The sequence below is a fragment of the Musca autumnalis genome, unplaced genomic scaffold (assembly GCF_047663935.1).
Source record: "Musca autumnalis isolate F117 unplaced genomic scaffold, ASM4766393v1 scaffold_4, whole genome shotgun sequence".
Taxonomy (NCBI): domain Eukaryota; kingdom Metazoa; phylum Arthropoda; class Insecta; order Diptera; family Muscidae; genus Musca; species Musca autumnalis.
In genome coordinates, this window is record NW_027411977.1 from 238,191,765 (window position 1) to 238,218,376 (window position 26,612).

Genomic DNA, 26,612 nt, shown 5'->3' on the forward strand with positions numbered 1-26,612 from the left:
CCTCTCAAGCAGTCCATGATCACCTATATGTTTCCTGAAGCCTTCTGTAGAAGTCATAAAGTGTTCTAAAAATATTTGGTTACCAATGCAAGCCTCTGCAGAAGTCCAGGAAAGTTTTTGGATATTCTTAAAAAACCAAGGGCCTAAGTAAAGACCCAGAAACGTCTATAGAAATTCAGGAGCATTTTTAAAAGTCGGTATGCCTTCTAAAATTTGGGTTAAACATTAGGGAAACAATGTAAGGGAACCATGACCCTGCTTCGGATACCACAAACCTTTTTTTGAAACCAGTAGGTGCTCTAAAAACTTTTGTTAATTTTTTAAGAATCTATAAGTTCAGTAGATGCTCTAAAAATATGTCCTAACATTTGCAAGCCTCTGTAGAGTTCTAGGAAAGTTTGAAGATGACAAGGGCCTTTCGTAGGTGTACAACAAATATTCTGTATATCTACTTAAAAAAAACCAGGAGCCATTTTAGAACTTCCGAAGTATCTGTGGAAAATCATGAGCATTTTTAGAAGTCAATAGACCTATTAAAAGTAAAATCATATGTTTTATCATAGATGACCCTTTCGACCTGATCCGTCGTCAAAGGGTCATCTGTCATCTTTAAGAAGTTCATTTATGGAAAATTCTTTTATATAAGTTTTCCAAATGCAAATTCCCAATATTACATGCGTCCCAATAAAGAACAATAACAACAAACAAACATACCTAATGTCCTTCTTCTATCTTATATTAAAATAATAAAGATACATCTTGCAGAATGTGTTTTCTATTGTTTTATGGACCTGTTATTGTATTCGGATTTGGGTCGATTAACATAACAGGCATTTGCCCTAGGATGTACAATATATTTCTCTTCCCCGTTATCATTTCTTTTATGACTACACGCAATATTTACATTACGTAGAGACATTTGTTGTTTTGAAAATGTCCAATATTTTCGTTTTTGTCGTCGTTTTTGTTATTGTTGCTGTTGTTGTTGTCAAATCATATGCAATTCCTACTATAAATAGAATGGGAAGTGACCATTGTGTCGTGGTCAACATCCTTATGGCTCTTCGTGTTTTTGCTGTATTGTCATTGTTGTCGTTGGTCATGTTATCCTTATGGCAGGATTTTCATGATTGCTTACCATGCTATACTGCGTGGGAGTGTATATTTGTGCACATGTGTGCTTTGTTGAATTGTTCCTAATGCTGTAATGTTTGGTGAATGTTACTTATGACTGTTGTTATATTTCGTATCACATGAATAACAGTTAGATTTTGGAACATGAAATGATGAGGATAATGGTAGGGTTCGGACAGAATTGTAGCAGAGTTTATAAGAAGTCGTAACGTAAAAAGGGCCCATGGCATTTCAATGACAAACTAATGAGAATAGACCACAAGGCGTATACGTTGTGACACTACTTATACGCTCTGAAGTACGTCAGTATTATTTTCATAAGCAATTCATTTGGATTGTAGAGAATATTTTCTCAGGGACCATCAGACCACAAAACTTTGGTATTTAAAGAATATTTTGCAGGGAGGCCATGAAATGTGGATTTTTAAAAAATGTTTTTTTCCATGGGTCATCAGACCACAAACGTGGGTTTATAAAAGTAGCTTACAATGCGTGTGACTTATGACACTAAGGTACTTCAATATTATTTTAATAATAGATTTTTTTTTCCATTTCAACACCTAAGAATAGGTTGCAATGCGTATGCGTTGTGACACTACGTATACGCTCTGAAGTACGTCAGTATTATTTTCACAAGTAATTCTTTTGGATTTTAGAGAATGTTTTCTTTTTCAGGGATCATCAAAAATGTGGATTTTTAAAGAATATTTTGGATGCGTAGGGGATAGCAGATACCAAGGAACAGTCCTTACCGGCTTTAACATGGCAAAGTCCAGGATTTATCTTGGTCCCTGTTTCATCTCACGTGGACACTGACTTCCCCGTGGTGTCACCTGTTAAAGGTAGTGAGCTAACATTTGCCGCGCGTTCACCCATAAGAACATTAAAAACTTGGGTTTGGGCGTCGGGTTAGTAACCCTTCTCCAGAAAAAACAGCTTACTATGAAAAAACGAAAGAAATGAAAAAAGGGAATCCACTGAGCTTCCGTTAAGACTAATGGGTGTCTTAAAAATATTCCCGGTAGAAGCGATAAAATGAAAATTAATCAAAAAATCCCTGAGCATCTTTTTGAGCGTAGATATTTTCTAGTGAACTTCTCTAGATGTCATAAAGAGTACAGAAATATTTAAAAAAAATTCCTTACAGAAGTCCACGAGCATAGGTGTTTACTACTGAGCCTATAAAGAGATCAATATGTGATATTAAAATATTCTTAAAAATATTCAAGCCCCTGAGAAGTCGACGTGGTGCCCTTTTCCTTTTAACTCAAGGAACCTTTGTAGGAACCACCACATTTTCTCAAAACTCAAGCCGCTTTGGAGGCCAGATGCTGTTCCCTAAAAATCTATAAAGTCAAAGAGCTTATGTAAAATTCAGATGGCGCTCTAAAAATATTTGTTAAAATCAATAAGCTACGGTAGGTACAAGTGGGTTCAAAATATATTAAAATTTCACAAGCTAAAGCAAATCGGTAATAGTTATATATAAAATTATTTATAAAAAAATGTACCTGTCTCAGTAGAGGCTAGGAAGAACTCAAAGAAAATTGTTACAGCTCAATTATGTTAAGGGGAGGCCAAGTGGAACTAAAGAATATTTTAAGAATTCCACAAGGTCTTTGTATAGTTACCAGGGAGCGGTAGAATTATTCTACAGATGCCAGGTGGGTCTCTAAAATATTCTTAAAAACCCATTGAGCTCGTTAGAGGTCACTTAGTTTATTAAAATTATTTTCAAAATTTAGCAAGACTTGATATTGTACATATAGCTCGGTTACAATATTCTATAACCTTTACGAGCCTCAGCGGATGCCCGATGTCGCTCCTTAAATATTCCATAAATTTACAGAGCCTCTAAAAACTATTCTCCACAAATTTGTTTGTTTATTCTTCAAATTGTATTTATATTTTTATAATTATTGAGAAATTTATTCCAATAGAAATTACCACAAACCCTTTTGTTTATTTTTTTGGATGTCTGTTCGGGGGAAGATAGAAGGATGATTCTTAAAAACTAACTAAACTACCAAAATATTGATTTACATTTTGTGGTTAACTTAGGTATTGTAGAATTCACACAATGATAATAGATTGAACACAAATTATACTTTCAATAAGTTTTATTTATATATAAACAATGTAATTTATAAGGTCGACTTTATGATGATTCATTTTAAAGGAATGGAATTCTAAGAAAATATTTTTCTTTGTCAAAAGAAATGCAATTGAAATACAGCTTCATTGCCACTTTAAATAATAAAAAAACACATGGTTCACCATGGCGTATTAGTAGTGACAACAGTTATACGAGGAGGGGTTTACTTTTAAACATATTGGAATTTTTTCATGGATTTTTAAAGAAAATTTCTTTCTACACAATCAAAGAAAGAAGCGTGGATTTTTAAAGAATAATTTTCCTCCTTCAGGGGAAGAAACTTGAATTTTTTAGTGAATATGTTATCATACAACATCAAGGGAAGAAGGGAATAATTCTAGGAAAACTAATCTAAAGAAGCTTGCAATAACGAAAAATTTTAGGAAAGTAAATTGCATGATTTTAGAATCTTAACGTATGACAACACTTACAAGTCAATCCTCTAAAATTTTATTAGTGCTGCAATCATTTCAAACAATATCTAAATTAGCAACTAACGCAAATTAGAGGCAAAAAAATTAATGATCCACTTCATTTATAAATTCTCTGGAAATAAACCATGTACATATTACCCTCCCATTTAGCAACCATTTAGGTCACACATCTTCCAGCATTTCATCAATATCGAAAATATGCATTAATGTTCACCTCACCAACCTTAGGAAAGTGCAGCATTATTGGATCGTATGAGTTACGACGCTATGTATACGCCCCCAAGGAATACATCAATTGGAATTACTTTAGAGCAAATATTTTACCATTTAATTTACTTGATATTTGCAATATTTAAAAACAGTTATTACTTTATTTGATTTCAAATTAAAATCAAATATTTCGGAAATGACTTAACTTTATATTCAGTTTGTTAAAACTTTAAGTTCATAAAATTCTCCTGCATTCTTGGGGCACAACATATGCAATAGCATGTACATGCAAATACCTTTAAGATGTTCATTTATGGAAAATGCTCTTATATAAGTTTTCCAAATGCAAATTCCCAATATTATATGCGTCCCAATAAAGAAAACGAACAACAAACAAAAATAACAAACGTCCTTTTTTATCTTATATTAAAATAATAAAGATATATCTTGGAGAATGTGTTTTCTATTGTCTTATGGTCTTGTTATTGTATTCGGATTTAGGTCGATTACAGGCATTTGCCCTAGGATGTACAACATCTTTCTTATTCCATATCTCTTCCCCGTTATCACTTCTTTTATGACTACACGCAATATTTACATTACGTAGAGACATTTGTTGTTTTGAAAATGTCCAATATTTTCGTTTTTGCCGTCGTTTTTGTTATTGTTGCTGTTGTTGTCAAATCATATGCAATTTCTACTATAAATAGAATAGGAAGTGACCATTGTGTCGTGGTCAACATCCTTATGGCTCTTCGTGTTTTTGCTGTGATGCTGTATTGTCATTGTTGTCGTTGGTCATGTTATCCTTATGGCAGGATTTTCATGATTGCTCACCATGGTATTCTGCTCATGTGTGTGTTTGTGTCTATGCGTGCTTTGTTGCATTGCTCTTAATGCTGTAATGTTGGTGAATGTTACTTCTGACTGTTGTTATATTTCGTATCACATGAATAACAGTTAGATTTCGGAACATGAAATTATGAGACTGAAAGGATGGGACAGAATTATAGCAGAGTCTATAAGAAAACGTAACGTAAGAGGCCCCATGGCTTTTCAATGGCAACCAATGAGAATAGGCAACAAGGCGTATACGTTGTGACACCACTTATACGCTCGAGGTACGTTAGTATTATTTTCACAAGCAATTCATTTGGATTTTAGAGAATATTTTCTCAGGGGTCATCAGACCACAAAACGTTGGTATTCAAAGAATATTTTGCAGGAAGACCATGAGACCATGAAATGTGAATTTTAAAAGAGAAATTTTACATGTATCACCATACCACAAACTTGGTTTTATAAAAGATAGCTTACAATGCGTGTAACTTATGACACTATTCATACGGCCTGAGGTACTTCAATATTATTTTAATAACACTATGCAACAGTGAAAATTCAAACAACTTCTAGTATGGATTTCTTGAAAGTACATATTTAGACAACAAAAACCCTAGTAGGGTTTTGTCCTGTCAGGTCCTGTTCGGATTTTATGGCCTCATCTAAACCGGGCTAAAACTACAGTTTTTTGCATTTATAGGGCCTTTATCTCAGAAACGATTAGGAATTTGGCATTGTTGTCTTTAGCAATATTGTAGCCCTAAACTAGTACAAGTTATCTTTTGAAAACCCCACATAAGAAAAACTCCATCTAGGGCATCAAAATCTATAAAATATAGAAAATTTTACATAATTGCTGAAATTCAGGTCAGTATCGTCTAAACTATTGGGAGTTGAACCAAGTAACCCATTGCAAAAATCTTCCAAATAGAGTTCTCCACAATTCTTTAGAACATTCTGAAACTCTAAAATACCTTCTTCATGTTGTTTCAGCCTTTTACAACACGTATATCAAACACAGTTCACACCAACAGTTTATTCTCGCATTTCGGATTTCACTACTCTATTGACATTTTTATTAAATCGTCCTTGAAAAATGTACTGAAAACTACGAAACAAAGGCATTTTACAACAATGACATGTTCTGAAGAGTTGTGTATTACATTCCTGGGAAGATTTTTCCAAAAGAAAATATTCAGAAAAAATTAAGGGTTTTGGAGATATGCTGCCAAGTGTATACAAATTATGGACATTTTCGATATTTTATACAATTTGAGGCAATAGATATTGTTTTTCGAGTTCATTATTTCTCCAAATATTTTATTCTTGTCCTTATCTACAAATTTGCTTCAGAGGTCAGAAGAAGATTCGCATTGGTTTCAGAGATATAGCCCCGAATTTCTTTAAAAAATCTATATAATTAACCATGTTTAGATTTGGCCATAACATCCGAGCTGGATCTGACACAACAAAACCCAACTAGGGTTTCTTGTTGTTTGGGTCTGTACTTTCAAAAAATCCTCAGTTCGAATTGTTTGCACAAGATCACCTTTAAAATGTTGCACAGTGTAATAGAATATTTTTTTCCATTTCAACACATAATAATAGATTGCAATGCGTATACGTTGTTACACTACGTATACGCTCTGAAGTACGACAGTATTAATTTCACAAGTAATTCTTTTGGATTTTAGAGAATATTTTTTTCAGGGATCATCAAAAATATGGATTTAAAAAAATATTTTGCAGAGGTCATGAGGCCATGTAACGTGGATTTTATAGAATATTTTTCCATGGATGATCAGACCACAAACGTGGTTTTATAAAAATAGCTTACAAGGCGTATGACGTATGACACTACTTATACGCCCTGACGTACTTCAACATTATTTTAATAGGTAATACTTTTGGTAGAGTTGTGAGCTCCATAGACGATTAGATCTACAAAAGCTATTACTTCCTTAAGGGACATGAAGATACTTCTGTTCCAATCAAAGTGTGCAGGTCGATCTTATTTTACCTCACTGATATGGGACTTTCTTCTTATCGCCGAGCTGAATGGTGTGTCGAGCATAGTACGACACCACTTGTAGCAAAGTTTTACATGGCTGAAATACTTAGGAAAGATAAACCAAGCCCGATGAAAAATTATGATGTTGTCCCGCCGGAGATAATATGACTTTTGGGTTTACTTTTAGAAACTATCATATTGTCGATACATCAAAATGGGCTTCTGAACACAACAAGGAAGTCCCTTCAGCTCTTCAGTGTAGACAATAGATAAAACTCTAGGTTTCAGTAACATTCCTGAGGCTATTTACTTTTCCAAAAGTACTTATGTAACCTCAATTGTGGATTGCATACCTCATGAAACATATACGTCGATTTTATTCTATTATTATTATTATTATTATTATTATTATTATTATTATTATTATTATTATTATTATTATTATTATTATTATTATTATTATTATTATTATTATTATTATTATTATTATTATTATTATTATTATTATTATTATTATTATTATTATTATTATTATTATTATTATTATTATTATTATTATTATTATTATTATTATTATTATTATTATTATTATTATTATTATTATTATTATTATTATTATTATTATTATTATTATTATTATTATTATTATTATTATTATTATTATTATTATTATTATTATTATTATTATTATTATTATTATTATTATTATTATTATTATTATTATTATTATTATTATTATTATTATTATTATTATTATTATTATTATTATTATTATTATTATTATTATTATTATTATTATTATTATTATTATTATTATTATTATTATTATTATTATTATTATTATTATTATTATTATTATTATTATTATTATTATTATTATTATTATTATTATTATTATTATTATTATTATTATTATTATTATTATTATTATTATTATTATTATTATTATTATTATTATTATTATTATTATTATTATTATTATTATTATTATTATTATTATTATTATTATTATTATTATTATTATTATTATTATTATTATTATTATTATTATTATTATTATTATTATTATTATTATTATTATTATTATTATTATTATTATTATTATTATTATTATTATTATTATTATTATTATTATTATTATTATTATTATTATTATTATTATTATTATTATTATTATTATTATTATTATTATTATTATTATTATTATTATTATTATTATTATTATTATTATTATTATTATTATTATTATTATTATTATTATTATTATTATTATTATTATTATTATTATTATTATTATTATTATTATTATTATTATTATTATTATTATTATTATTATTATTATTATTATTATTATTATTATTATTATTATTATTATTATTATTATTATTATTATTATTATTATTATTATTATTATTATTATTATTATTATTATTATTATTATTATTATTATTATTATTATTATTATTATTATTATTATTATTATTATTATTATTATTATTATTATTATTATTATTATTATTATTATTATTATTATTATTATTATTATTATTATTATTATTATTATTATTATTATTATTATTATTATTATTATTATTATTATTATTATTATTATTGTACAATTCCCAGAATTGTAAAGTGCTTGATTTTTTGTGGAAATAAAAGGCAGCGGATGTAATTTCAAATATAAATTATGTTGCGGGAGCGAAACAAATGGAATCAGATGGAAAACATAGTAAATGAGTGAAACCTCACTGATGTAAAATTAACATATTTAACATTAGAACTGTTAGTGTGTTCAAATTGTACTTCATTGGGTTCGTTAAATTCAAATACTTAAACTAGTTGTGGAACAGAGTTCAACATGCCGGCCCGTTTTGTTGAAGTTTTATTCAGTATTGGCAGCCTCCGGATATGATCCAACCAAAGGCGCTACTATGGGCAATGGGCATGTTTGATGAGGTTTGTATAAGACCAGCCTTTAAGATCTTTGGAATTTGGTCATTGGCAATCACGATTTCGACGTTGACGGGATTGAAGAAATGAGGGTCGGCCAAGTCTGTTAAATGGTTGTAAAGGGATTGAAGATTCTTATCTTTGGTGGATTCTGGTAAAGACGTATTAAGCTGACTACGGACTTCTCCAGTGACGTGAATTTTGACGGCTTGGTCATGGAATGACTGAAGATTTATGGCTGTGAACGTTCGACCGGCTTTCTGCGTTATTTTGAGTTGTAGTCGCTCAACCAGTTTAACGGATATCAGCGTTTGTGTTGCCCCCGAATTCAGTATTAGTCTGACCTTGTCGCAACCTTCCGCAGTCAAGACCTTTGCTAGTGCGGTAGGCAAAAAAACGTGGATCCTCGTACGACAACTCAAGCGATCACTCACATTGGATTTTGGCCTGCTCTGGTGGTGTTTTTTCGCTGCCGTCGACGTAGACGGTTTTGGAACGGGGGATGTGTTACGTTGAGGAGGACGACTTTTCCTTTTAGGTGGAGATTCTGATTCCGAACTGGAGTCATGAGGCTTTGATTTTCTCGTTGCAACGTTTTTTGATTTTGCGTCTGAGTCTATGTGCAGAAGAGTATGGTGGGTTTTATGGCAAACCATACAGGTTTTCCTGCTGGGACACCATTCTCTTTTGTGGGCAGTGCACAAGCAATTGAAGCAAAACCCTTTTTGCTGAGCTATGTTTCTCCTTTTTATAACGTCCATGTTGTGAAACGTTGGACAGGATCGGATAAAATGTCTCTCGTGACATATGCGACATTTAGGCAAAGGTGTGTTGCTGAAAACGTAAGATGTTATTAAATGTGTGAGCATAGGGAAAGAAAATTAGCAATTTGGGAGGATGCAAAGTTTGACCAGTGGGCGAACAATGATTCCGTTCTGCGTGCGAACTTCGGCTACGCGAACTCTGGAATCTTTTCCCATAAACACTTTAATGACTCTGCCAAGTCGCCATTCTGTCGGAGGAAGGTTATCTTCTTTAATAACAACGAAGTCGTCAGGTGCTAAATTTCGCTGGGTTTGCTTCCATTTGTATCGTCGTTGAAGTGTAGTGATGTATTCATCCTTCCAGCGTTTAGCGAAATTCAGTTGAATTGTTTTCAAGCGTTGCCATCGATTCATGAGAGATAAGTGATCAGTAAATTGTTCAGGAGTAGCGACGAGAGGAGCCCCTCGTAGTAAATGACCAGGTGTGAGCGGAATGAGTTCATTAGGTTCCTCAGTTAGAGGAGACAACGGCCTAGAGTTCAGAATACTCTCAATTCTCACCAATAATGTGGAAAATTCTTCATACGTGTATTTGGTATTACCTGCGACCTTTTTCAAATGTGTCTTCATGCTTTTAACAGCGGCTTCCCACAAACCACCCATGTGTGGAGCATGTGGCGGTATAAAATGCCAAGTAAAACCATGTAAATTGTATTTGGAAACGATATGTTGTTCAGCGGATCGGAGGAAAGTTTTGTATTCCTTGGCAAGAGAACGGCTTGCGCCCACAAAATTAGTTCCATTGTCAGAGAATATATTGCGCGGAAGACCTCTTCGACCCACAAATCTACTGAAAGTTGCGAGAAAGGATTCAGAGGACAAGTCAGAACACACTTCCAAATGGATTGCTCTAGTTGATAGGCAGACAAATATAGAGGCATAACCTTTTTGGAGTTTAGAATTTCGTAGACGGGATGTTTTAAGATCGAATGGTCCCGCAAAATCAAGTCCGGTATTGGTGAATGGGAGGGAAAATGTGCAACGTTCGATTGGTAATGGGGCCATGATTTGGTTTTGCATGCGGTGTTTGTATATAGTACAAGTTCGGCAATTGCGAATACAGGATCGAACGGCACTTTTAAGACGGATGATGAAAAATTCTTGTCGAATTGCTCGTAGCATTACTTGATGTTCAGCGTGCAGTAAAATAGTGTGAGTGTATTCAATAAACAGTTTGCAGAATCGAGACTTTTCCGGAAGAATAATTGGGTGTCTTTCATTGTAACTATTGGAAGTGTTGACTAAGCGTCCATTAGCGCGAAGTAATTTGGCTTCATCGAGTAATGGATTTAAGGTTAGTAATCTGCTTTTTCTTGGTATCGGTTGGTTAGATTTTAACGCCTGATATTCCCAAGGATAGTGTGCCATTTGTGCCAATCGTATAAAGTGATATTTAACGACAGTTATTTCTTGAGAAAGTATGACATTTTTCTGTAATCCAGCAATAGTGTTTCTTCGACATCCATTTATGAAACGGAATGCATAAGCAAAAACTCGGAGAGCTCGGGCTAGTGATGAAAAATCTTCCAGTAGTGTATCACCAACCACTTCTGCGTGTAAGGAAAAAACCTTTTTCTCGAGCTCTGACTCTTTGGTTGTATAGGATTTTGGCCAATGTTCTGGTTCCATGGCTAACCACTTTGGCCCATGCCACCAAAGATCATTGGCTTTTAGGTCTTCAGCTGTACATCCTCTAGTGCCAAGGTCTGCAGGATTGTCAGCAGAAACAACATGCCTCCAGTTGGCATTACCCACATTTTCAAGTATTTCGGAAACTTTATTTGCAACAAAAGTCTTCCAATAGAAAGGTGGTTTGCTGATCCACGATAAGGCGATTGTAGAATCAGTCCATAAATATATTTCTGGTGATGAAATTTCCAGGTTTTGGCAAACAGATTTGATGAGTTTTGACAACATGGCAGCCCCGCAAAGCTCTAGTCTTGGGAGACTCAAAGTCTTCAAAGGAGCAACTTTGCTTTTCGAAACAAGTAAGTTGGTATGCGTAATATTATCTGGGGAGGTAGCTCTGATATATAAACAGGCACAATAAGCTTTTTCGGAAGCGTCACAATAGCCGTGTATTTGAATTTGACTTGCAGGAGAGAAGTGAATCCAACGTGGAATTTTAATCTTTTCGATCTGCGAAAAATTTGATATGAAAACGTTCCATTTTTCAAATGACTGAGGTGTTAATTCTTCGTCCCAGTTAGTACCATCAATCCACAGTTGTTGCATCAACACTTTCGCAACTACGATAATGGGTACCAACCATCCAGCAGGATCAAACAATTTTGCAACTATTGACAAAACTTTTCGTTTTGTTACGGAAGCAGTGGGTAAATCGAAATGTGTCACCTTGTAAAAGAAATGATCGGAAATGGCATTCCACTGAATACCCAAAGTTTTAGTTTCACTGACCTCTTCTAGCCGTAAGAAATCTTCGCTAAGAAGATCCTCCGGGGGCAGATTTAGTAGTATTTGAGGATGATTTGATGTGATCTTTTTCAAGGGAAAACCACCGGAATGTAACAAATCAATCACCTCATGCAAATACGACTTTGCTTCGGTTAGTGAATGAGCACCAGATAAGATGTCATCCACGTAAATTTGACTCTTGAGGATCTGCGATGCTGTTGGGTGTGAGTCTTTACTATCATCACTTAATTGAAGCAAAGTTCGTATCGCCAAGTACGGTGCACAATTTACCCCAAATGTGACAGTTTTCAAGCAATAATCTTCAACTTTTTCTAAAGGAGAAGATCGAAACAAAATTCGTTGAAATTGCTGATCCTTTTCATGAACAAATATTTGGCGGTACATTTTTTGAATGTCGCCATTGAAGACATATTTGAAGAATCTCCAGCGAAGAATAACGTTCATTAGTTCATTTTGCAATGTGGGTCCAGTGTATAGAATATCATTCAATGATAATCCACTAGCAGTTCTTTTGGATGCATTGAACACGACCCTGACTTTAGTGGAAGTCCTCTCAGGTTTCACAACTGCATGATGGGGCAAGTAATATGAGAGGAAATGAGAATTTTGAACAATTTCGGTGTTTGTGGTCGATTTCATATGACCCAACGTAAGGTATTCCGCAAGTACATTATTGTATTCTATTGCAAGTTCAGGGTTCTTTTCCAGTGTTTTTTCCATTCTTAAGAATTGTCCCATTGCGGCAGGTCGAGAAGACCCGAGGTATTGGTCACATGGTAAATTTTGTTTGAACGGTAGACTTACGACATATCTACCATCTGCTCTTCGAGTAACAGTGTTCATGTAAAATTCTTCGCACCATATATCAGATGCGGACAAGGTCTTCTCATTAGAAATGTTTTCAAGTTCCCAGATTTTTTTCAGTTCTTCATTCAGTGGATCAATTGTTGCCGTCCAAGATGCAAACGAGACAACCGAGTTAGAAGTGGGTTTACCACTTACTATCCACCCAAATTCAGTACTTTGGGCCAAAAGATCACCAGAAACATTCTTTTCCAAACCTGGCTTTATTCTTGGTAAGACGTCGCTACCGATGAGCATGTCAATTGGAGCAGGTTTGAAAAAGTTTGGATCAGCCAGTTGTAATTTCTGTAAGTTGGTGAAATCGTAGATTGCGGTAGGAGAAGCTGGCATTAAGTGGTTAAGACTGGATACTACGATGGCGGTTGTAGTCAACTTGAAGTCAGATTGTCTAGATATTAGAGTGATTTGGCAACTTTTAGAGGAATTCTCAAGAACAGTGCCACCAAGTCCAGAAATCATTGTGAATGATTTTCTGGTTGGAATATCGAAACGATTTATAATGCGATTTGATATAAAGGATTCTTGTGAACCTTGATCAATGAACGCGCGAATGGTGAAGAATAGTCCTTGATGCTCAATGTCAATCAACGCAGTTGGCAAAACAGTTCTTTCTCCTGATTGAGAGAAATGGGATTGTGTATTTTGAATTTGCGAGTAAGCGGCAGCTGACGTGGTCGGCTGTTCATCATAATATGTTTCAACATGGTAAGCGGAGGCGGATTTTTGCGGTTGCCACCTTTGGTTGGGTCGAGGACCCGCGGTTGTTGAAACAGAAGTCCTGTTATTATTCTCATCAGGGTGGAGTAATGTGTGGTGTGATTGACGACATGTTTGGCAACGATGTTCACTTTTGCATCTTTTGGCAATGTGTTTGGCAATGTGACCGTATGACAGGCAGTTTTCACAAACCTTATTATCGAACACGAATTTTCTTTTATCCGACAACGGCCATGTGCGGAATTTAGAACAATTTCTTAAAGGATGAATTTGTTTACATGCTTTACATGTTTTTTGAAAACTTTCAGTGGAAGCGGAAGTATTGTACGAGGCAACTTTTTGAGAACTAGAAGAATGCGAATTCTGCTTTCTTATATCGGAAACAGATTCAATCATATTTAGACGCTTTGTAATGAAATCGTCTAGTTGATCCCACGAGGGCATTTCTTTATTGTTTGCAAGAGAACTTTCCCAAGCTGTTAGTGTATCCTCGGGTAATTTGGAAGAGACCCAATAAACTAAAATTGGATCCCACGATATCACCGAAATGTTGTACGTCCGCAGGACAGACAAGCAATTGTTGATTGTATATTGGAGATTTCTCAAGGGCTTTTCTTTCTCCGAAGAAACGTGATCAATATCAAAGATCTTTCTCAACTGATGATTTATCAAAATTCGCTTATTTTCAAAGCGTTGACGTAAAGCCTCCCATGCCAAATCGAAATTGCTATCAGTGAGAGGAAATCTTTTTACAATGTGATTGGCTTCGCCTCTTGTTTTTGCCCGTAAGTGAAAGAGCCTTTGCGCAGGTGACAATTCGGGATGTTTAATGTAAATAGCGGTAAACATATCCCTGAAACTAGGCCACTTGTCGTAGCCGCCGTTGAATAATTCAGTGTCACAAGGCGGTAACTTTAATGAAAAACTTGTGCTAGATTTGGAAACTTTTTCTTCTTTAGACTTGGGCTCAGAGGTCAGAAGTTTTTGGTGCTCAATGTTAATTAGATCAAGTATTGAGGATTTACATTCCTTATAGGATCGACAACATTCTGTAAATTTTCCATGGATTTCTCCTCTGGCCTCTTTTGTTAAAGTGGGGTCAGCAGAAGTCATCTCATTTTCATACACGTTTACAAGTTGACGCCAACGTCTTTCCAAGTCATCAAGTTCAACTTGTAAGCTAGACCCAGTGTGATCCTGAACCGGAATTAGGCCAAATTCAGCACAAAACGTGATCACTTGGTCGGAAAAGAAAATAAATTTCTGAGGGGCAAGGGTACTGTTACTGTCAGTGGCCATAATGAACTAAAAAAAGGTTGTAGGTTGAAAGCAAATCTTCCCAAGTAGCTTTTAGTTCAATTAGTTGAAGATGTTACTAATTATACGATAATATTCCCTTCGGAATATTCTAAATTAGAAATCTGCAACGTATAAGCAGAATGAACAAAAGTATTATCAGAAAATTTCGGATTTTCGATCAATATTTGTTGTAATGACTTGCCAAACAAATATTGTGAAAATCTTACGCATATATACCAGACTGAGAAATTTTGAAACAACCTTTGTGTTAATTCAAAAGTAGCCGAAAACAGAAACCAAGGGCTGGTAAGGATTGTGCTAGCTGCTGGAAACCTCAACTATTACTCAATAGGGTGTACTGAAAACCAATAACAAAATGTAAACCAGTTGTAATAGCAAGTCTAAGAAAATTGCGGAAAAGAATGCGCAAAAAAATTCACTTAATTTTTTCCGAGTACCAATGGAAACTTCAAATTTGTTTTTCAATATAATTTGATGCGCTCAACTAGTGTTGAAAATCGAGAATCTTCGAGTGTACTAAGAAAAGCAGATAGTTTGTAGTATTCAAAAATTGTTGATATCCAATATTTTTTTTATATAAAGGGGTGAAATTTCTCATTAAAGCAATGTATCAATTTAATGTTTTGTCTCTTATAGATTCAAACCCTGAATAAAGAATGATAGTACATTGACTTACGTTATTCCCAGGACCGATGATTAATTTTTGTTTAATTAGTGTAACTCCACAGGTAATTCGATGTTCCCTTGATTGAAGTGATGAATGGAATATTTAATGACGAAACATTTCATGCACATTTAAACGTACCTTATAAACCTGATTTGTACTGTACTCACAATGGTTTTGTTTATGGGTGCATCCAAAATTATCTTCCGTGATACTCCTCCTCTACAAATTCTATCCAGTATGTTATTGTATGTACTCTTAAACTCTTTGGTGCTGACCACAGTCAACTCTTCTCTCCCATAGTACAACAAACTTCAATTCACAGCTGTTGCCTGTTGCATTTAACGTGGGCAAGTTTGGATGTTGCGATAATGATAATAAATGCAATGTTGGTGGAGATATTTGGTTTCGTGGAATTTTATGACTTTGCTAGCTGACAATTATGTTTTACCTCCTAAAGTAATCCGGGTTTTATGGTTGTTGTATTATTCATATGCTGAAGTGCCACAGAAAGAAAAAAAGAACAACTGATTCACAAAGTCTTGTATGAATATGCAGTGATCGCCGAAACGAAGAAAACAAAACGTACCCAATCAATAACAACACGAAAGCAATTAAGAAAATTAGAAGAAATTTAACTTCTTTTTCCTAGCACATTCGTTGAAGAGTATATTTGTTTTCTTGCACTCAAACTTGTAACCCTTTGCACGTTATGAGGAAGAATTTTTAAAGATTTTCAGGATTCTTGCGGTTTCTTTCTTATTCACTCGGAATTACGGTTATGGTGATTTTTGAGCTGACGGCTATTTTAAATGATGCAAAGCGGATTTACACAGAAATTGGTTTTGTTCCAAATTCTTGTTTACGACAATCATATCAAGTGCTTAAGTGACTTATAGCCAGTTTAGTATTATGGCGTTTTGGATGGTTAACCTTTTTAAAAGGATTTATTTGATGCATACTCCATAGAATTGAAATCAGAAAACCGTTTGCAGCAGATAATTTTTAAATACTTTTGATGTTAAAATTTGCGCACATTTTTGACTCACATACGAAGTTGTGCGCACTCAATTATTTTTTGTTCATCACCTATTGTGCTATGTACTGGATACTGTAGCTTTGTAGTGCTGAGGTTACTTCTCTTTGTTAGTTTTGCACTTAATATATCTTCCTTCGTTTTCTCGCTATTATATTTTTTGGGTTTGGTTGTTGTAAACTACAGTTTCCTGCTTATTGTTTCTCTTTCAATTTTTTTTTGTTTTATTTTTTTAATAAAGAGGTTTTGGCATTTTTCCCTTGGGCCAAATTGATGTTAAATATAGGACAATACCAGGCAACGCAATGTACTTTTGAAACTGTTTGTGAAAACCTTTTTTACCAAGCGAGAAATCTTGTTGACGTGTGAATTTCCAATAAAATTAAGCACAGTGTCAAACCATTGGTTTTTGATTTATGAAAAACACGTCATACAGCAAATAATTTGCAAGATTGCAAGTGGGTATGCTTTGATATTCTATTCCTTTTGGAATAGTTTATTAAAGGACATTGTGAGGAGACGTGACGAAAAAATCAGCCTATTTTAGAAACAGAGACACAGGAGGTTCCTTCTTGATTGTTTGACTTATCACATTGGAGATTCATTTACCTCAGACATGTTTTAATAAAACTCGTTTTTCATTTGATATGGAGGACAAATTTTTTCAAACCCTTTATCTAGGCGCTAGTGTATATAAAGTGCAAGTCCTTTTATTTTCTGTAAACAAACCCTATCTTGTTTTAACACTTTATTTTGGCGTTCGTGTAAAGTGGGTGTAACCCTTTTGAATTTTCTGTGAACAAAGACGAATTTGCTGAAAGGTTTTATTTATCGGTAGTGTGAATAGGGGTTAAGCTTTTGTATACCTGCAAACCAATCACTTTATGCAGCGGTAGTGTAAATTGGGTTTAACCCTTTGAATATGCATAAACAAGAGAAGAATTTGTTCGACCACTTTTTTAGTGGCAGTGTAAATTGGGTTTAAGCCCACAATATTGCCGACGTGAATATGTTTTTTTGTGTAATTTTGCTAATTGCAAAAAAGAGGAGTATTCGAGAAATTTGATACAAATTTGTTTTATTTTTGTAACGAAGAAAATTATGGTATTGTTGTAATTGCAATTTCCTTCTTTTATAATCACAAACTGTTGTTATTATATTGATTGGTTTCTAGTTTTGTTTTTTCGTTTCACGCCAATTTCGTACCTTTCTACTTTTTTTTTTGTTTTGTTTCTTCTCGTCGTTTTTCTTTTGACAGCGGCAAACTTTTGTTTCTTTTCTTCTTTATTATTCTAATACTTGTGGATTTTGTTATGTACACGATGTGGTTTGCCAAAAATTTTCAACTTTTGTTCCAGTTTTTTTTTTCACAAAATCTATTTTATTTTATTTTCTTTTTGTAAAGTGGTTAATTTCCATTTAGTAATATTGCTCAAACCCTTTATTACTGTGGGTTTGCAAACGATTTCTGCAAAAAATAGTTAATTTGTCACCATACTTTGTCAAACCACTTGCTTTACCGATGGACAATTTTAACTAATAATGTTCTACTCTTCTTCTTTCGACCGCCAATTTGTGTGACGAGTCGCTGCCGCAGCGCGCCGACTCTCACGATAATCTTATCTAGTGTCAGTGATGCCAGATTTGCCGATTTATCGGCATTTTGCCGATTTTTAGTCCAAAAAAATAGAAATGCCGATTTGCCGATTTTTACCCCTAAAATGGCGATTTTTAGTTAAGGCAACTTGTTCACATAAAATTTCCATTTTGTATGAAAATTGTGGTTGCTAGAACTAATTTGGTACAATAACAAAGACAACTATATTGTCAAGAGTAGTTTGATTAATAATAATATTTTATAAAAACAGTTTGAATTTTCTTGATTACCATAACGTGTACTTCAGTATATACGTCAAGGAAATTGTTCAAAAAACGAAATTGTCGAAAAGTGGAAATAAATAAAAACTGCACAAACTTTTACATTGAATTTTGTGGTCAGATTTTGAAGCGGTTTAATTTTGAAAATAAATTTAAGTGCCTAGCTTCAATAAATCAAAGTTTTATAATAAATGGCACACAAGATTCATTTTTCGACATTATTAATGAATACGAATGCTTTATAAACATAAACGAAAAGCAAGAATCACGAGAACTTTCACGTTTAAATTCCAAAAATTTGTTTAAAGATAAAAACGTAGGGTTGCTAGAATTTTGGAAAACAATGTGTGCATTAATATGTGCAAATTATGAATCATTATTTCTTATTTTGTCCAAATTTATTAAACGTGTTTTAGTCTTGCCACATTCTTCTGCAAATGTGGAAAGAGTTTCTAGCCAAGTAAATTTAAATAAAAACAAGTAAGTGAAGTCTATAGTCGGACGAAGTCGACCATGGGATACCCTATACCACTATCCCTGGACAATCGCTCTCCACGGAACTTCTTTTCAATGATTGTAAAAATTTAATTATCAAATATCAGAGATGTAATGTATAATACTTATGACCAAAACCAAAAAGTTATCTAGCATGACAAAGACATTTTTGTAGCAGGAAAGGAAAATGTAGTTCACACAAACTAAAATGTAATGAAACCTACTTATGAAATTTGAAATTTTTACCAATTTCACACCATTTAACCCGCTAAGTATTGTCTGATCTTCACGTTAGTTTGTACGCTTCCTCTTCATCATAAACTCAAACTTTGTTTAAAATTTTGTGGGTTATTATTTTGACCTACATAGCCGCTACAAAATTGGTTAAAATTTTGTTTTTGGTCCATTTCATGCCCTGAACATTTCACGAAACTAATCATTTCTATTCTGGCCCGAACCCAACCTCCTTAAAAAATTCGTTACAATCGGTCCATAATTGCGGCCTTAAGCTTGTTTAGAATTTTTAATGGACGAACACACGTCGCTAAATCGCTTTATCTCGTCGAGATATGAATTTTGACATACCAAATAAGGGGTCTAGAACGAATATTTCGTGGTGTTACATAACCTTTTGGAGAGACAATATGTAGCATGGGATAGAAATGTGGTTCTCTACACAGAACCCATTATATATTAGGCAGTAGGCCCGTTATCTAGCAAACACTTTATTGCAATTTACATCAGAGGAAAGGTCAATAGTTTTTTTCCATATGTAGGCTACTTTGCGAAATATATATGTCCTCAAGGAATTAAAATATCGACCAAAAATAAAATTTTTATATTTTTCATACAAAAGTAATGGTCCATTTCACCCGCTAAAGAATATCAGATCATCATTCAAAATTGTAGGCATCTTTTTCGACCTATACTCTTACCCGGTGCAAAATTTCGTGACTATTGATGTATAATTGCGACTTCTAGCGAGTTTTTTATTACACTACAAACAAATAACGGAATATATTAGGCTGTAACTCTGTTATCTGATCATGCACACCAACATAATTGGCATCAATTGAAAGGTCAAGTGTTCCACTATCAAGTATATCTCACTTGTCCAGAATGTCACTTCCAGGAATTAAGATATAAGCTGTATATTAAAAATTTTCACAATTTTCACACAAAAGTTTTGGTCCATTTAACCCTCTAAATATTATCCGATCGCCATCTCAAATTGCAAGCTTCTCCTTTGTGATATACTCTTACCTTATTTAAAATTACGCGTTGATCGGACTATTATTGAGACCTACAGAGCCGCTAGAAAATTGGATAAATATTATGTTTTTGGTCCATTTCACCCGCTAAATATTTCACGATCATCACCAGTAAGAATAGGGATCTATTCTGATTTGAACCCGACCTCCATACAAAATTTCGTGACGATCGGTCTATAATTGCGGCCTGGAGCATGTTTACAATTTATAATGGACAGACGGACGGACGGACTGACGGACGGACACACATCTCAAAATCGCTTTATCTCGTCGAGATATGAAGATTGGTATACCACATTGGGGGTCTCCGACGAATATTTCGCGGTGTTACATGAATTTTTACCAAAACAAACTTATAATACCCTTTTCCACATTGTGGTATAGGGTATAACAAGTGCCGAGATCGGTTAGTTAGGGTCTCGATGAAAGGAATTCTCTTTACTAAAGACTACTTAAAATTAAATAAGTCTAACCCCCATTATTATAAGTATTATTTTGTTATAGTTTGGATTTACCGAACAGATTTATAGCGTTCCGGTTAACTTAAAGTTTAAAGTGATGATTGAATTTCAAGGAGGATCTTTTTGGAATTAACTTTCAATGTAAAAATTATATTTTTAATGCCACCAAAATGGTTTATTTTGCGTTTTCAAATCCATCAGATAGTAAAAGAACACATGTAATAATGGCCCTAACTGTTATAATGTTGTCATTAAAAATGATTTGTTACAAAACTTTAATTCAAATATTTATTACAGAAATTGAATTTAATTGTAAACCAACATTTCAAATTTCCAATACAACTAGTAAGAAAGTGTCAGTCGGCTTTGCTGACAGAGGTATATCCCCAGCATGACACAATAAGAAGGTAGCAGCAACTGCCGTTTTTTGGTAACATAAAATGTCAAAATTTGGCATAAATTCAATGCAATTGACACATTATGTTACCATCAGCTGGGCTGATAATGCTACCTTCTTATTGTGTCATGATCCTCAGCCTATGTGAATTGAAACTTTCTTCTGCGGACAGATCGAATGTTTTTAAGGTCTTTTCAGAATTATGTGGCCATTTTTAGACATTTGAACTTGCCGAAAAATGTGGATTAAAATTTAAATTCAAAAGTGTTGTGGAGGTGGTACTTAAAGGAATGGACCGACATAGTCCATTAGGGAAGTGGATTTTATTTTGAGAGTTATATCTTTTCGATAGATATCGCGCCCACTAGTCATTTCAGTGGTTCATCGTATAAGTTTTGGAATCGGTGGATCAGTTCGAGAATTATCGTGCTCTACAGCCACTACATTTGGTGTCATAGGGGTTTTTACACCTCTCGGGCTATATTCTCAAGAAGTATGGACATGCCCCTGAAAAAGCTTTTACCGTCGTAATGGAGGCAGCGTATTCAAATTGTTTCAACCAAAATCGAAGTGATTCGAGAGCAGGGGCTGGATTATTGTTCTATGAAAAATATTTCCTTAATAATTTTTTTCATTTGACAGTTTTCTCCTTTCTAAAAGTTTTCATTTTACATTTTCATAGAAACGGAATTGGCCCTCAGAAAACTTATACGAAATTTAGTGTGGGAGGTACCCGAAGAAATAGACAAATAGAGTCCATATTCGTACCTAACCTATATCTTGTAGACATATTAGGATGTGTAAGGTACTAAATCGACTAAATCAGTCACTCCTTTCAAGAGTTATCGGGCGTACAATTTTTCCGAACATTCTTGGACTTTTGTGTGGGAGGTTCCTGAAGGAGTGGACCGATTGAGTACGTATTGGAACCTCATCTAAGTCTGGTAGACATTTCATAATGTGCAAAGTATGGACCAAATAGGTTACTCCCTTCAATACATACATGGGGTCTAAAACCATTATTTCGATGAGGCACATTTTGCCCGTATGAAAGTTTATATACACTCGTTGGCATAAATGCTGAGGGTATAAAAACAATCACCTTATTAATAACCTCTTAAGACAATATTTGTATACGTTTTGTTTAGCTTGACTGAATTGAAAATATATTGATTTCATATATACATACAAGTACTTATAAATATATACTAAATAAATGGTTTTACCATATGCATATGATATGGTAAAACCATTTATACGAGTATTCATACATATTTTGAATTATTGCCTTGATTTATGAATTGTTAATTGTTTTGTTGCACTTAAAATTTAATTTTTTAACTTATGCTTATTAAATATAGCAATAATTTGAACTGCAATAAACGTTATTTAATTTGCCGATTTTTTGCCGATTTTGAAATTTTTTTTGCCGATTTTGCCGATTTTGGCAACCGAAAAGTGCCGATTTTCGACCAAACTTATCTGGCATCCCTGTCTAGTGTGTGCGCGAGTGGTTGAGAGAATGGTATGCCGTCTGTATTGGTGATGTTGCTCTGCTGGCGAGAACGAGTGACAGAATTATACCCCGTCAACGACGATTCTCTTAGCAATGAGTACGTTCAGTGTGCGTGTCAACCCTACCAGTGTGATGGTTGGCGCAAGTTTGGCAGAATGGAAGTATACAGAAAGACATGCACGCATGCATAAACTCTTTGTTTAAGAGTAAAGTTGTCGTTTTTTTTTGCAATGGTAGGTTTATTTTGTGTGGTTTTGCATGGATGGAAATAAGTAGAGGGGAGAATTATTACCAACTTTGTAAGTGTTTGTTGTTGTTACGGAGAGAGTTGTTGTTTTCTATTTGTCTCTTTGAAATAAATGAAAATAAGAGCTTGCAATGTTTTTTTTTCGTTGTTCAATCTATTTCTTCAAAGTCAATAACCTTGGACTTGAAAGAGATTGTAATGAAGACAAATCGTTGCGTAATCGATGTTGAAGCGGGTGATGTAAATTTTTCCCTTGCTCTTAATATGTGGTTTTTTCTTTTTTGTTTTGTAGCGGACAGAATTTTTATTCTGTTGCGGGCAGAATTTTTGTTTTTTAGCGGGTAGAGGTTCTCTACGTACGAAAATACTCGTTTGATAAAGAGATTTTGCGGACTTGGACAGAAGCTTTTCCGTGTTTATGGGAGGTAGCAATGATGTGTATGAATTCAAGGTTTGAATTCAAACAGCAATTAATGTCAAACAAACCCTAATGCTCACACTTTTAACAAGATCTTACATACCTTTTTTCCATGATGTAACCTCTTGGTTTTCCTTAGGAAATCTTCAGCTTTTAGCGGTGGACGTAATCCCAGATAAAAGGTAGCTCTGTTCTTCCTCAGAGACTCGACTGGACCATGTACAATTCCCAGAATTGTAAAGTGCTTGATTTTTTGTGGAAATAAAAGGCAGCGGATGTAATTTCAAATATAAATTATGTTGCGGGTTTTATTGAGTTCCTTGAAACCTAATAGTTTGGCTTCTGTTTAACAAGTAACAAGACATTCTGATTGCAGACATTTTGGTTTGTTAAAAATATAGAGCGAAACAAATGGAATCAGATGGAAAACATAGTAAATGAGTGAAAGCTCACTGATGTAAAATTAACATATTTAACATTAGAACTGTTAGTGTGTTCAAATTGTACTTCATTGGGTTCGTTAAATTCAAATACTTAAACTAGTTGTGGAACAGAGTTCAACAATTATTATTTTTTTTTATTTATTTATTTATTTTTTTTTTTTTTTTTGTAGAAGAACCTGCACATAAAACTGTTGGATATAAAGCATGGCGACATATTGGAGAGAAAAACTGTGGATCTATTGAGGTCTGCAGGAAAATAAACCTTTGTTTTTAATGGTCTTCTGAAATCAGATGTGTGTATATACTTTGGAAATCTACATGAAAGTAACTTGCCACCATTCGTGACAGCATGGCGTATGAGTACTGACAACACTTATACACCACCAATGCCAACAAACTTTAACATATTTGTATCGTAAAAAAACTCATGTCTGCCTTGCTCAATGAATGGCTGAGTTCTCTGGGCAAGACAACATCACACTATTCAAAGGTGTATAAATTTCTCATCGTAAAATTGGCTTAAATTACCTGAGTCCATCAAGTCATGTAAAATTTGTCTAAAAATGGTATCGTTTTATGTTCAACACTCCTTAATAACCCTGTGAGGTGTCACAACATAGAATTGGACTGCACTCGTTGATGTTTTAAGAAAGTCTTGCTTGGTCCTATGGGGCTTTTGTGGAGAAAAACGAATCTGTTTTGTAAATTACCTTACCAAACAGAAATTGTTTTGTAAAAAGGAGGAAGAAAAACACATGACGTATGACATACGACACTACTTATACGACACGATGTACTTGAACATTGCTTTGGTAGATAAGATCCAGAGATCTTTAGGGTCAAATTTTTTAAATAATTTTTTCAAGACCCTTCAGACCACAGACCAGAGATCTTCAGTGTCCAATTTTTTTTTAAATTATTTTTTTCAAGACTCATCAGACCACAAAACCTGTATTTTTAAAGAGTATTTTTTTCAAGGCTCATCACAACACAAAACGTGGATTTTTAAAGAATATTTTTCCATAAATCATCACAACACAAAACGTGGATTTATAAAAAAAACTAGCAAATGCCCGCTACTTCGTATGTGGAAAGGGAACAAAATATATATAAACAATATTTACTACGGGAATGGTGAATACTGGAGATTCTGTTGTACTAAGACCTATTTTTATTACCAAATGTCTGTTAAAAATTTTAAAAAAATCCACGCTTATTGTGTTGTTTGGGTCGTTTTAAAAATCTTTAAAAAATCCACGCTTATTGTGTTGTTTGGGTCGTTTTAAAAATCTTTAAAAAATCCACGCTTATTGTGTTGTTTGGGTCGTTTTAAAAATCTTTAAAAAATCCACGCTTATTGTGTTGTTTGGGTCGTTTTAAAAATCTTTAAAAAATCCACGCTTATTGTGTTGTTTGGGTCGTTTTAAAAATCTTTAAAAAATCCACGCTTATTGTGTTGTTTGGGTCGTTTTAAAAATCTTTAAAAAATCCACGCTTATTGTGTTGTTTGGGTCGTTTTAAAAATCTTTAAAAAATCCACGCTTATTGTGTTGTTTGGGTCGTTTTAAAAATCTTTAAAAAATCCACGCTTATTGTGTTGTTTGGGTCGTTTTAAAAATCTTTAAAAAATCCACGCTTATTGTGTTGTTTGGGTCGTTTTAAAAATCTTTAAAAAATCCACGCTTATTGTGTTGTTTGGGTCGTTTTAAAAATCTTTAAAAAATCCACGCTTATTGTGTTGTTTGGGTCGTTTTAAAAATCTTTAAAAAATCCACGCTTATTGTGTTGTTTGGGTCGTTTTAAAAATCTTTAAAAAATCCACGCTTATTGTGTTGTTTGGGTCGTTTTAAAAATCTTTAAAAAATCCACGCTTATTGTGTTGTTTGGGTCGTTTTAAAAATCTTTAAAAAATCCACGCTTATTGTGTTGTTTGGGTCGTTTTAAAAATCTTTAAAAAATCCACGCTTATTGTGTTGTTTGGGTCGTTTTAAAAATCTTTAAAAAATCCACGCTTATTGTGTTGTTTGGGTCGTTTTAAAAATCTTTAAAAAATCCACGCTTATTGTGTTGTTTGGGTCGTTTTAAAAATCTTTAAAAAATCCACGCTTATTGTGTTGTTTGGGTCGTTTTAAAAATCTTTAAAAAATCCACGCTTATTGTGTTGTTTGGGTCGTTTTAAAAATCTTTAAAAAATCCACGCTTATTGTGTTGTTTGGGTCGTTTTAAAAATCTTTAAAAAATCCACGCTTATTGTGTTGTTTGGGTCGTTTTAAAAATCTTTAAAAAATCCACGCTTATTGTGTTGTTTGGGTCGTTTTAAAAATCTTTAAAAAATCCACGCTTATTGTGTTGTTTGGGTCGTTTTAAAAATCTTTAAAAAATCCACGCTTATTGTGTTGTTTGGGTCGTTTTAAAAATCTTTAAAAAATCCACGCTTATTGTGTTGTTTGGGTCGTTTTAAAAATCTTTAAAAAATCCACGCTTATTGTGTTGCTTGGGTCGTTTTAAAAATCTTTAAAAAATCCACGCTTATTGTGTTGTTTGGGTCGTTTTAAAAATCTTTAAAAAATCCACGCTTATTGTGTTGTTTGGGTCGTTTTAAAAATCTTTAAAAAATCCACGCTTATTGTGTTGTTTGGGTCGTTTTAAAAATCTTTAAAAAATCCACGCTTATTGTGTTGTTTGGGTCGTTTTAAAAATCTTTAAAAAATCCACGCTTATTGTGTTGTTTGGGTCGTTTTAAAAATCTTTAAAAAATCCACGCTTATTGTGTTCTTTGGTTCCTTTTAAAAATCTTTAAAAAATCCACGCTTATTGTCGTGTTTGGTTCCTTTTAAAAATCTTTAAAAAATCCACGCTTATTGTCGTGTTTGGTTCCTTTTAAAAAT

The 26,612-nt window shown here is 33.5% G+C and overlaps 1 protein-coding gene across 1 annotated transcript; it reads right to left on the minus strand.

The window, feature by feature from the left end:
• Positions 1–8,673: 8,673 nt before the first annotated feature.
• On the minus strand, positions 8,674–14,877 carry LOC141403295 (uncharacterized). Its single transcript, XM_073985482.1, has 3 exons — positions 11,831–14,877; positions 10,104–10,351; positions 8,674–9,113 (listed from the first exon to the last, which is right to left on the minus strand). The coding sequence occupies exons 1-3, from the start codon at positions 14,875–14,877 to the stop codon at positions 8,674–8,676; spliced, it is 3,735 nt and encodes a 1,244-aa protein (XP_073841583.1).
• Between the last annotated feature and the right edge of the window lie 11,735 nt (positions 14,878–26,612).